Genomic DNA, 13171 nt, shown 5'->3' with positions numbered 1-13171 from the left:
TGACCGTACAGCCCAGCATGTCGACAACAGGACAGAAGACTTACTGCTGCCTTTGGTCCACAGCGGCCTCATGGAAGACGCTGGGTCTCAGTTTGAGCCAGTCCAGAGAGACTTTGATGGCCGGCAGAGGACACTCCCCCATGATCTCCTCCCCTCGGCTCTTGTTGAGCAGAGCTCGGCTGCACATGACGCCCAGGAAGGACACTGAGGGGACAGGAAGACAAACACCATGAACGACCAACCATCAGCAGGACACTGAGACTTCTGGACATAAAGACAGTTTTCTGCCACAGTGGCTGCTGCGGCCCTGACAGATGGGCTGAAGCCAACAGAGACTGATGAGATCTGCTGGTGTTTCCACCTGCAATAAAGCAGCTTCAGCCAATCACACGTCTCATATGACAACATGCTTTGATAAATACCGTTAACATCACCTCAGTGATCCATCGTATAGTTTAAGGCTGCTTACATCATCTAAAATGGGTGCAGCGTAGAGCTGGACGACAGGGACAGAAATCCATATCCTGGTATTTTCAGGCTGAATGTCGATACACGATATATATCAGGGTGTTTTCTACATGTTCAGTTGCAGGCTGAGCCACAGCTACAGTCCCCTGTTATTGTTGTTGCAGGTGGTTTTCCACAGCAGGGCAGGTAACAGAAGTTTACCTGTTGGAGGTGAGCTGTTTGTCTGCAGCTCCTCCTCCTCCTCCACATCATCATCATCTCACTGCTGCTGTTTCTGCTTTCACTCTTCCTCCCTGCTGTGTTATTACAGTTGTCTTAATTGAAGAAAAGCTGCTAATAAAAGTTTCACTAATTCTGTGAGAAACATCTTAATTCCAAGAGAGTTTTAAAAATAAAAACTTTTATTGTGAAGCAGCAAAATAAGGAAATGTTGAGTTTTCCAGCAGCAGCTTCACACAACTTCTAAAGCTACAGAAGCTACAGACATACTGAGAGACTTTAACAACACAACACATTTTTCTCTGGTCTCCTGCAGACAGAGAGGAGGAGCCTCTCACATCACACACGGCTTGTTTGAGGGGGAGAAACAGGGTCGTCGGGGGTTACTCGCTTGAGGGCGGGCGGCCCGGCTTTGGGGCCGACTCTGGAGACCTGAGTGTTAATGTGTGAGGTGAGTCAACAGTAGCTGTCAGCTGGTCTGTGGTGGGACGGTGAGACGGCGCCTGGGCGGGACGATATGAACATGTGATCCAGCAGATGTTGATGTTCATCAGCTGTCAGTGTCTGTCTCTGTCAGTGGAGACTCCACTCTGCTGTGTAGTTTATACACTTTACTGACACACCAGAGAATAAAACAGTATCTGTATCAGTTGGAAAAAATCCATATTGTGCATCCCTAATTCAAACTGTCTCACTGTGGTGAAAAACTGTTTTTAAAATAAGCAGTCAACAGTCTCATATTCACGTCACACCACACGTTAATGTCTCATCAGCAAATTCTTTTTCATCTTCGTGCAGTTTATTCATGACACGTTCACGTGAAATGATGTTGAGAATGTGGTGACAGTACGGAAGCAGGGCACAATGAAGACTACTGACAGAGTGTGTGTGTGTGTTTCTTACTGAAGAGTCCGAGCAGCTGGAACCAGCTGATCTGCTGCTCGCTGCTGTAGCTCTGCTCGCTGCCGTCAGCTGTCAGGTCTCTGAGGTGGTGGAGCTCGAACAGGTTGATGACGGTGATGTGGACCAGCTGCTGAGAGCTGAAGGCTTTCTGCAGGATCAGCCTCTGCACACACACACACACACACACACACACACACACACACACAGAGTACCTTTTTAAATACTCTGCGCATGAGGAAAAAACAGGCACAACAAACACAAGTGATGGATTCTGTCTCTGTCTCACCTGAAACTGCTCCTCCAGTTTCTCCCGCAGACCGTCAAGCTTGTCCAGACTCTTGCTCAGGTAGACGTGACCGTGAAACTTGATGAAGGCCCTGATAAAATCTGACACGCTCCACTTGGTTTTCACCTCATCACGGCTGCAGAGACACAGACGGAGGAGGGAGGATTTAATACTGCAGACAAACTCCATGCTCACAGAGGGAATGAAGGTTAAATCAAAGCCTTACATTTAGGGGCCGTACACACGCTGCATTTGTTGTTGTTTTAATGTAGACATGAGGCAGGTGCACTCAAACGCCAGAGCAATGCTGTCACGACATGCACACGTTCCCGAGGGCCTATTTCTTAGGGTACGACGGCTGCATCCTGAGATAAACTGAGTTTGACTTTTGGAACGCAGCAGCACACACAGCATGTCATGTGACGGGGAACAACCAATCACAGCCGGCATATATCTTTCCTTCTTCAGTAATATTAGTCTGTGGTAAGAGCTTTACATCTGTCCTACTGACAATATTTTAGGCCCAATACAAAGCAGCTCCTGAAAGAAGATCAGCTCTGCACGCAGGATTTCATGTAAGTAGGCTGGTGCTTCAGACACAACCTGCCTCTGTGCTCTTGAAAGTTGGCACAGAGTAGGCACAAGAGTCGCACACAGTGCCCGACCTCACATATTCCAGGCAGCTAAAGACGCGACATGTGTACGGGCCCTCAGAGGTTTCAAACTGGTTTCTGTGCTGTTACCTCTCCAGAGCCTTGGACAGGGCCTTCTGCAGGTTGGTGGAGGCTGCTGGGAAGGGGAACTTGACTGCGATGCTGCGGCAGTAGTAGAAGATGGTGGTGAGGTGGTCTCCTTTAGAGGAGGCCAGGATGGCCAGCTGGTTGTAAGGCTGACCTGCAGGAGACACACAGGAGCATTACACCACACACACACACACAGAGGGAGGAACTACAAACATGGCCGCTCTAACCTCAGAGCTGTCTAATGTGCTGGAATAGTTTATGGTTCAGAGGGTGGAAGCAGGGTTATTATCGAAAACTAAAAGTGAAACTAAAATGAAAATACACAGTGGAAAACACTGTCACAGACTGAAACTAAATAAACACAATATACCCTAAGACCAGAGCTACTGCCCCGTGGTTATGTGACTCCGCCCACCAGTCCACCCTGTGGTTGTATGACTCCGCCCACCAGTCCACCCTGTGGTTGTATGACTCCTCCCACCAGTCCACCCTGTGGTTGTATGACTCCTCCCACCAGTCCACCCTGTGGTTGTATGACTCCGCCCACCAGTCCACCCTGTGGTTATATGACTCCGCCCACCAGTCCACCCTGTGGTTGTATGACTCCGCCCACCAGTCCAGTGTCTCTGACAGTCTCCATCCATGTCAGTGAAAACATGGACGCTTCACACACAGAAGATCTATACAATCAGCACAGTTTCAAGATTAGAGTCACCAATTCAGTATCTGACCAAATGTCTCCCCTTCTGTTCCTGAGATATGACGTTAAAACATGATGATGTCACAGTCAAGCTGACCTTTGACCTTTTGACCTTCATTATTTTATCCTGTTAGACATTTGTGTCAAGTTTGGTCAGAATTAGTGAATGAATTCTTCAGTTATGGACAAAAACATGTTTTGTGAGGTCACACTGACCTTTGACCTTCAACCACCAAATTCTGATCAGTTTATTCTTCAGTCTAACGTTTGTGCCAAATCTGAAGAAATTCACTCAAGGTGCTCTTGAGATATTGCGTTCACGAGAATGAGACAGACATGCGGACAGATGGACAACCCGAGCTATCGTTGGTGCAGAGGCATAAAAATAAAAATAAGAAATGTACGTGATGTTCAACAAAACAGTTTCACACCTTGACACATTTCAGAGCAGTGGTACGTCGACTGCTACAGAAAGTAAACTTGCCGTTACGTTACATTAGAAGGACAGTTATCTACAGAAGACTACAGCAACAATAACATCACCTGCAAGAAAATTCAATGACTTTTCAAAAACTTTCAATGATTTTAATCATTTTTTAATTAATGTTTTTCCAGGTTTCTTTGATAGTATTTTGCTGTAATTACACCATAATTTCCACATAATGTTCCTGTAATGGCTGCCTAACAATAAAAACCATAAGAGCTACAACATTCATTCTTTTTGCAGCAGAAAGCTCAGGCTTCTGTTTGTCTGTCGTCACGTTGTACGCTCACAATGATGTCACTGCATTATGTTAAAAGTGGTGCAGTTACATTTAAAAATATTTTGGATCAGTATGTTTTTTATTTTCAGTTTGTAAAATCTGATGAAAAAATGTCTGTTTTTTGTAAAAAAAAAAAAAAAAAAAATAAAAAAATTTAAAAGGAAAAGACCTGTTTCTATTAATCATTATCATTCTGGTTTACTGACTAACAAACTTTTAGCTCAGGTTGTGCAGATTTTAGGGACATGAAGCATTTGAAGATACTCCAAGTAATGACATCACAGTATGCAAAAATACCAGCGTGGGCACTGGTGGCTCTCTCTATTTCAGAGTTCAAAGGGTTAATAGTTAACAGGGTTGATGTATTACGGTAAATATAGCAAAGCATTTGTATCACTGCTTTCAACAACAAGGACACTCAGAGAGCTGCAGACATAAACCCCTCGTGTCTGCTCCCACCTCCTGAGTGTTTCCAGAGACACACTCAGACAGCCTTTAGCCTAGCTTAGCACAAACATGGCGTGTGAGACTCACCGTTTGATGGGACCAGCTGAGCTGCATGTCGGTAGTACGACTCAGCCTGGCTGGTCTGGTTACGGTAACGTGCTGAAACATACAAACAAGAATGAAACTGAGATGTGATTTGTTATTTCAGGGGAGGTGTGAAATCAGTGATTAAGTTACCAGCCTGTCAGACCTGATAACACTGTGATCAAAGGACGTGGACGCTCTCACCTATGTCTCCCAGGTGGACGAGGCAGTGCTGGCAGATGTAGGAGCAGGAGCTGGGCTGCGGGGTGACGATGGCGCTGGTGTTGCTCTGTTTATTGCTGATGATGCCGAGCTGAGACGACTTGACGCGACACGGCAGGTCCACGTTGAACACGGTGCACAGCTCCTGCAGTAACTGGAGACAACACAGCAGAAGACTGTTTATCCAGAGGACACTGCGTCTCATAGTCTGATGTCTCTGGGCGTCACACCATCAGTGATCAGGACGCATTCATATTTTAACAGATTAGTTTACATCTTGATTTCTCAGGTATGATTCACATCAGGGTTGAGATTCTGCACATATGGTGTTAGGAGTGGGCAGCACAGACCAGATCCTCTCAGTCACTGATCTCTCTCTCCTGGAGCCAGACACCACAGACAAAACTATGATTTCACTGACATGTCAAATCAATATCTGGCAAAGCTCAGATTGTAAACAGCGTCCACATGTTCCACACAGAGACGCACGCTTTACCCGACAGAGAGATCACCGATATCGTTCGGGTAAATTCCATCAGCGCTCGTCTGTAACAGGAAATCAAATGAAGGAGCAAAACTTCTGATTACAGACCTCAAAAACACGATGCAGCTGTGAGGACACATCTGTTCACCTCAGTCAGACATTAGTCAGAATGGACTAATGCAGGACGTTAAAGTCAAGGACAAACAAGTGGAGGACGGCCGATATCCACTGCTTTGATTTATAGAAGAAACGCAGGTGAACAACATCGACCAGCAGCTGCTGACTGTGAGACAGAGTCCATGAACGTCACCAACAGGAAGAACATCAGATACGTCAACACTGTCGACAGTTTCCTGCTGACAGAAGCAGGATGAAGTAGCAGCAGAAGTTACGGCTGGTAAATATCACAGATCATATGAAGCTGGACGGCTCACACTGACTCATCTACACACCTGACACAGCAGGTGGCGGTACACCTTTAAGTTGGTTTATACAACAGATAGTTCTGACTGAGCATTTTGATTGGACAGGCGTTATTCCATGAGCCCCGCCTCTGAAGTCATCCCATTGGACAATGGAAAACGATGAAAAAAGAAAAAGAGATGACATGTGGCGTTCTTCCATTTTGACTCAAGGAGTTCAGAGCGCTCAGGCAAAAACGCCAGGCGCTGAGAGCGCAGAAATGGGAGGCGTGTAGCAAAAAGCTTCATTCTCGTTAAAACGATTACAAAAAGGGGCCTCCAGCTGCTAAACACTCTCTGTGTAATCAGGGCCTAAGCTGTTAACTCATCACATCCCAGGTACTCGACCAAAGAGACTGTCAACAGACTGATTTCACTGGTCGGTTTCACTCACGACACACAGATGTAGCCTACACGACACAGAGCAGCAAGCTGGTGTGCAGCAACAGTCCAGTCCCGGTCCAGCTGCCAAACTATTCAAATAAATCATTAAGTAAACAAACGATAACCTGTTGCTGCTTTTTACTGTTGATGAATGATGCATGTAAAACTGTTGGATAAAAGCAGGATCACACTCGAGGTGGTGCTGTTGGACTGAATATCAGCACGGCTGTGATGCGGTCGAAGGCACAAGGCTGCTACGACTGAATCGCAGCCTCAGTACTGCGCTCTCTGGTACTTCTTCCTGTTTGTGTTGAGTTATTCAGTTTTCAGCTCTTAAAGCTCATTTATACATCTGTGTTGAATCGACACCATAACCTGCGCTGTAGCCTGACGTGCACCTCCCCAGAAATGTAACTCCACAGTGTCACAGTGACGCAGACCTCCTGTCTGTCTCTGTGAGCTGAAACCATTTCCCTCAGTGGAAACAAAGCTTTGATTTACTTTAATTTCACAGATAAGAAACAATAAATTGTGAAGACAATAAAGCCTCCACACACTGTGTGTGATTTATCCTGGCTGAAATATGAGCAGAGGAAATCTCTGCTAGCTGCTAGGCTCATTTATACAATGTTTCAGTGCTAATAACGTTAGCATGTTGTGTTGTTGTTTGGAAAACGTGTTTAGTATCAGACAGTTGTTTTGTCAGTGAACCTTGTGAGCTGTAATGGAGCTGAACTGTGTGCCGTTACCTTTGTTAAATGTTGCTGTTGTCCCTGGCTTCATATGAGTACAGTCAGTTATAGTGAAGCTGATTTGTGTTTGAAACTGTCTCTATTAAGCCATGTTTAACATGTGTTTAATGTGTGTTTAATGTGTGTTTTGAATCAACTAAACTTTACAGCACTTCACAGAAACCTCCACTGCCATCTAGCGTTTTGGAGGTGTAACTGCAGAGTGACACAGACACCATCGCAGATATAAAAATGCTCACAGCAGCGAAGGCAGTGTGCGTAGGGTCTACACACAACCATAAATCCCCTGTTACCCTCTGATCACACTCACCACGGAGAAACTTCTAAACATCAGTTACATTTTTTAATATCACAGATGAGGTAATGCACCACGGTATGATAACCATCAACTTTTACATCACAGTATAACGCTGCAACCCTGGTCACTCTTTACGTTCCTCTTGTGCTGGGAGAGAACCTGCTCTGGAACAGGAGCTAAAGAAGTCCCTCAGTGCAAATGAAACTCCAAATGACTCTCACCTGTGTGTAGAAGCCGCTAGCTGCCTCCAGGAACAGCGACAGGTTGGCCTGGACCTCGCTGCGGTTGGGGTTGGCTCGGTTCTTGGCCTGGCTCTGCAGCGTAGTGATCTGGTTCTTAAAAGCATGATTCCACCTGCAGGCACACACAGAAAAACACACCAGCGAATAACTCCACTCACTCTCCTGATTAAAGTGTTGTTCCATCTCTGACACTGTGATGCAGGCGGAGCAGCTTACAGGTCTTGCTCCACCTTCTTGTCCAGAGCGTACTCCAGGTCGGTCACCAGCATCTTCTGGTACAGATCCTGCAGGGCCTGCCGGGACGTCCACACCTCTGCCGCCCCCAGCTTTGAATCTAACGCGCAGACAGGAAACAGATGGAAATCAGCTGGAGGATGTGACCTCGTGACCTCAGGGCCTGTTACTGACCCTCAGCACAGACAGAAATGCTTCAACAGCATCAGAATCGGCTGAGTCCTGAAAGTTAGCATCAAATGTGTCGTCATCTTCAAATCCTGCTGACTTATTTAATGTTTGAATTTTTTTTCCAGTTTTAGACAAACTTCTTTATACACTCAGGAAGTTGTTGTTCTCCTTTATGCAACTTCACACGTGTGATCATCCTGCATATCAGTTGTGTCGGCGCGCTCTGACTGTCGTTCCCTCAGACAGACACTCTGGCAGGTATCCAAACACCATGCAAAGCTAAAAATCTCACTGGATGGTAAAAACAGGGAAAGTGAGCGGTGAAACTAATCAATCCAGTGGTCTGGTGTAAACGCTGGAAGTTATTATAAAAATCATAATATATGGCAAACCTGACACAATATGTGCTTAATTAGATTCAGCTCTCAATAATTCAGACGCAAAACAGTTTAGCTAGTTATTCATTTAACACTGTTCCAAGATCTCCAGACAAGGAAAAGAGCAACACTTTTTCACAGGTGCATAAAACAGGCCAAAACCAACATTTTCACAATTTCATCATCGATTACTCACTGCAGAGGGTTTTTAAAGTGATTCAGATCCAGAATCTGAAATAACTGAGTAAAGGAAGGAAAGTCCATGATTTGATCTCTCTGAATGTTTCACTTTGAAAAACCTGGTGACAGAATCGCTGGGGTGTTACACGTCACCCCTTTCACAGCTCTTTTGATTCCATGTTGTCGTCACGCCATCTAAAAATCACACTACGGAGAAACAAGATGCTGCTGGGCTTCTGGGGAAAATTAGTGTGCATGTAAACGTACCCAGTATCTCATGACAGAGGACAATACTGTGTGAGCTATGATGTTGAGTTTGTTTTCAGTGACCCTTGATCTTTATTGAACCACAGCGGAGCAGCTGGGCTCTGAACACTGACTCAGTCCCCTGCAGTCGACTCAGTGTTAAGACTAAAGAGGCTCAAACTGGGATTGTTCAGCTGGTATTCCAACAGGTCTAACCCAACACTGACCTTCTGTTTCTGTTGTGAAGTTTGAGAAAGAGCTTTGCTCAAGTTTGTTCCTGCTTGTTAGAGGCATTACTGTGCACCTGACAGTGAATATTAAAGAAGTAGTAACTGCTGACAAGACGGTCTTTTCATAAAACTGGGCTGTCCATGCAGAGGGAAGACACAAAGACATGTGAACCTGGTCCGATACGACCACAGAAAACAGAGGTCACAGAGCCCACACGAAACCAGACAACTCCAGTCGGTGAACCAAAAGAGAGAAGGTAATTCATTAGTGATAAATAATAATAATAACAACAATAATAATAATAATAACAATAATCATAGTAATAATGTTGTTGCTTGGGTGTCTGCAGTTTGATTTTGAGCATTTTAAGTGTGTCTGTGTGAGGGAGAGAAATAAACATTGATAAGCTTGTTTTATTTTCTTTGTACAGACAAACTTAACGCTGCAGTTAGTTACACATGCGAGGGTGATAACTGAATGGTGGCTGGTCAGAAGTTCATTTCCAACACTGGCCTAAAGGCATCAGAGGAGTCTCTCACACATCTGACTGGACCTGATCAGCCTCCGTGGCAGCAGATGATAACCCTCTCAATAGTGGTGTTCATTCTCTGAGGGAGGTGATGGAGGTGATGGTGCAGACCTACCTGTCATGTCAGCCTTCAGGGCCTCTGCCTGTCTGCTCGGATGTAAACAGAGAGGAAGGAGGAAGTTAGACGGGTCCATCAGAGACTCAGAACATGACCACACTCCACCTCACACATGCCAGTGACATTACTAACACTCAGCACTCCTTCTCATATATTAACAACGCACAGGTGACTACGAGCTAACAGCTAACGAGCTGACATCACCTCCGCGTCCATCCGCTGCATTGAAACATTTAACAGCTCGTATCAAATGTCGGCAGGAGGGCGCAGTGGTGATATCGGGCTCAGGCTAATCCCTGGATCCAAAATGCGACGGAATACAAACAAACAAACCTTCGTTACAAACCCGTCAGCTAGCTAACAGCTAACACACACCGCCCGCTGCTAATCAACACTGCAATCACGGAGATGTTTAATCACACACACACACGAGCTTTAACCGGCAGCTACACATGAAAGAAGCTGCTGTTAATTAACACAAATGACATGTAACGTGTAACAGCATCTCATGCTAACATGACATACGCAGACAGACGCTAGCAAGCTAAAGCTAACTAGCAATAACACAGAGCGTCTCTCTGTGGCGGCTAATTTAGCTTTAAAATCACACCAACGAACATTAAACCCGCCTCTAACGACACCGACCTGTGCGGTTAATTAAATATAGCTAAGAGATTTATATATAAAGGTGAGCGAGGTGACGACGCGCGGTCGCATCGATTGTTTGTTGATGTATGAAGCTAGCTAGCGCCAACGTTTAGCTAAGGGGGTGGTCCCCAAACAGGCTAGCTTTAGCATTAGCCGCCGAACAAAACAATTCACCTGTCGGCGTTAAAATGTCCGTTACTGACCGAACCCGCACCGCGCGGCGAACCGGGACAGCACGCCGCACCGAGCTTACCGGAGATATTGGGCGCAGAGGTTCATCCTGCCGGATCACCAGCCTTTCAGACAACGACTGGTCCAGAGGCTAACGCTGCTCCCGGCGCCATATTGTTCCTGTCTGACCCGTACAGGGCCGGAGCGAGAGGAAGGAGGAGGAGGGCGGGGGGACCATACAGGGCTGGAGTGAGAGGAAGGAGGGCGAGGGGACCGTACAGGGCCGGAGTGAGAGGAAGGAGGGCGAGGGGACCATACAGGGCCGGAGTGAGAGGAAGGAGGGCGAGGGGACCGTACAGGGCCGGAGTGAGAGGAAGGAGGGCGAGGGGACCATACAGGGCCGGAGTGAGAGGAAGGAGGAGGAGGGCGGGGGGACCGTACAGGGCTGGAGTGAGAGGAAGGAGGGCGAGGGGACCGTACAGGGCCGGAGTGAGAGGAAGGAGGGCGAGGGGACCATACAGGGCCGGAGTGAGAGGAAGGAGGGCGAGGGGACCGTACAGGGCCGGAGTGAGAGGAAGGAGGGCGAGGGGACCATACAGGGCTGGAGCGAGAGGAATGAGGAGGAGGGCGGGGGGACCATACAGGGCCGGAGCGAGAGGAATGAGGAGGAGGGCGGGGGGACCATACAGGGCTGGAGCAAGAGGAAGGAGGGCGAGGGGACCATACAGGGCCGGAGCGAGAGGAAGGAGGAGGATAGCGGGGGGACCATACAGGGCTGGAGCGAGAGGAAGGAGGGCGGGGGGACCATACAGGGCTGGAGTGAGAGGAAGGAGGGCGGGGGGACCGTACAGGGCCGGAGTGAGAGGAAGGAGGGCGAGGGGAGCGTACAGGGCCGGAGTGAGAGGAAGGAGGGCGGGGGGACCATACAGGGCCGGAGCTAGAGAAAGGAGGGCAAGGGGACCATACAGGGCCAGAGTGAGAGGAAGGAGGAGGAGGGCGAGGGGACCGTACAGGGCCGGAGCTAGAGAAAGGAGGGCAAGGGGACCATACAGGGCCAGAGTGAGAGGAAGGAGGAGGAGGGCGAGGGGACCGTACAGGGCCGGAGCTAGAGGAAGGAGGGCGGGGGGACCGTACAGGGCTGGAGCTAGAGGAAGGAGGGCGGGGGGACCATACAGGGCCGGAGTGAGAGGAAGGAGGAGGAGGGCGAGGGGACCATACAGGGCCGGAGTGAGAGGAAGGAGGGCGAGGGGACCATACAGGGCCGGAGTGAGAGGAAGGAGGAGGAGGGCGAGGGGACCGTACAGGGCCGGAGCTAGAGGAAGGAGGGCGGGGGGACCGTACAGGGCTGGAGCTAGAGGAAGGAGGGTGAGGGGACTGTACAGGGCCGGAGCTAGAGGAAGGAGGGCGGGGGGACCATACAGGGCCCGAGTGAGAGGAAGGAGGAGGAGGAGGACCATACAGGGCCGGAGCTAAAGGAAGGAGGGCGAGGGGACCATACAGGGCCGGAGCAAGACATTTAAACAAACAAAGATGATTCTACAATTTGACAAGAAAACAAACAAACAAAAACAACATTGTAGAAAAATATTTATTACTTCACAGGTTTTGAATGTTTTCTTTGTTTTACTGTTCTTCAGTCCATTTAATGTTTTAATATAGAGTCTAATTTCTATTTTTATTTGTTTTCGTTTATTGTTTTAGTTTGTAAGCAGAGACCACTCTGTCCCCCCCAGTCTGAGATCGTACCTTTTATAGGCTGAAACCATTTCCCTCAGTGGAAACAAAGCTTTGATTTACTTTAATTTCACAGATAAGAAACAATAAATTGTGAAGACAATAAAGCCTCCACACACTGTGTGTGATTTATCCTGGCTGAAATATGAGCAGAGGAAATCTCTGCTAGCTGCTAGGCTAATTTATACAGTGTAAAATGCCATAGGCTTGTGCTAATAATGTTAGCATGTTGTATTTGTGGGGGAAATGTGTCCAGATAAAGAGGAGTGTTTGTGAATGCTGCGAGTTATAGTGATTTTATTTAGGTTTTATTTATCTGGTGTTTGTGTCTTGTAAAGCTCTCAGTGAGTGAAAGGTGCTCTGTCAATAAAGTTCATTCATTCATTCCAATTCTCCAAAGTTTCTTTTCCAAACAGAAGAATGAAGGAATTAAACAACTAAAATAGACCAAAATAAAGCAGCCACATTCTTTTTTAATATTGGGTCATTTCTGCACAGTGTCCTCAGTGGTAATGGCTCCAGGATGTCTCATAGAATCTGTCACGACAGCAGAGGAGACACCTGCACGTGCACACCAGTGTAGCTGAGCTGGACCGCCACAAAAAAGATGCAATGTAAATTTATTCAGAACAAGCGTGCAGAATAAGAGAGGTGCAAAGTGAAAGTGCAAAAACTAATGAAAAGTGAATAAAGACAGCAGCAAAGGTTTCAGTCTGCTGGGTGTCTCCTCTGCCGTCCTGCAGATTCACAGCAGCTCTCAGACTTCATATCGTCTGTTGTCATGATGTTTGCTGCTAGTTGTTGTTTGTCTGCGGCCTGGGTCACACTCAGTCTAGTTACTGATGAATGAACTGTTCTCTGACTTTCATCCTGAGCTTGTGAGTGCTGACATAAACGTGTCGCTCGTTATTAAAGATTAATGATCTCATATTCTGACAGGTTGTGTCTGCTTTACTCTTTCATTAAATGACATCAGGAAACACAGTGATGTAAGAAACACACAGCAAACACTGAGCTCCAGAGCACAGCATCTGTTTCTGTGGCTGTTTTTGATGTGCATCAAACAGACTTGAGG

General features: G+C 47.1%; 1 protein-coding gene across 4 annotated transcripts in view; it reads right to left on the bottom strand.

The window, feature by feature from the left end:
• The window catches only part of smg7 (SMG7 nonsense mediated mRNA decay factor), a 29214-nt gene extending 18628 nt beyond the window's left edge, over positions 1-10586 (bottom strand). For 2 of the 4 annotated variants that reach the window (XM_033650347.2, XM_033650348.2), the window contains exons 1-10: positions 10445-10586; positions 9541-9572; positions 7674-7791; positions 7437-7569; positions 4819-4990; positions 4618-4689; positions 2620-2770; positions 1877-2012; positions 1591-1753; positions 45-204 (exon numbers count right to left, since the gene is read on the bottom strand). In XM_033650347.2, the coding sequence (XP_033506238.1) occupies positions 45-204; positions 1591-1753; positions 1877-2012; positions 2620-2770; positions 4618-4689; positions 4819-4990; positions 7437-7569; positions 7674-7791; positions 9541-9572; positions 10445-10470 (1163 nt within the window). In that variant the 5' untranslated portion in view covers positions 10471-10586. The remainder of the gene's footprint in view (positions 1-44; positions 205-1590; positions 1754-1876; positions 2013-2619; positions 2771-4617; positions 4690-4818; positions 4991-7436; positions 7570-7673; positions 7792-9540; positions 9573-10444) is intronic. The other 2 variants (XM_033650349.2, XM_078172766.1) reach the window with 1 other exon arrangement.
• Positions 10587-13171: the final 2585 nt, after the last annotated feature.

The sequence above is a fragment of the Epinephelus lanceolatus genome, chromosome 12, assembly GCF_041903045.1.
Source record: "Epinephelus lanceolatus isolate andai-2023 chromosome 12, ASM4190304v1, whole genome shotgun sequence".
Classification (NCBI taxonomy): Eukaryota; Metazoa; Chordata; class Actinopteri; order Perciformes; family Serranidae; genus Epinephelus; species Epinephelus lanceolatus.
Note: the sequence above shows the minus strand (reverse complement) of the source record. Positions and strands in the feature narration are given on the sequence as shown.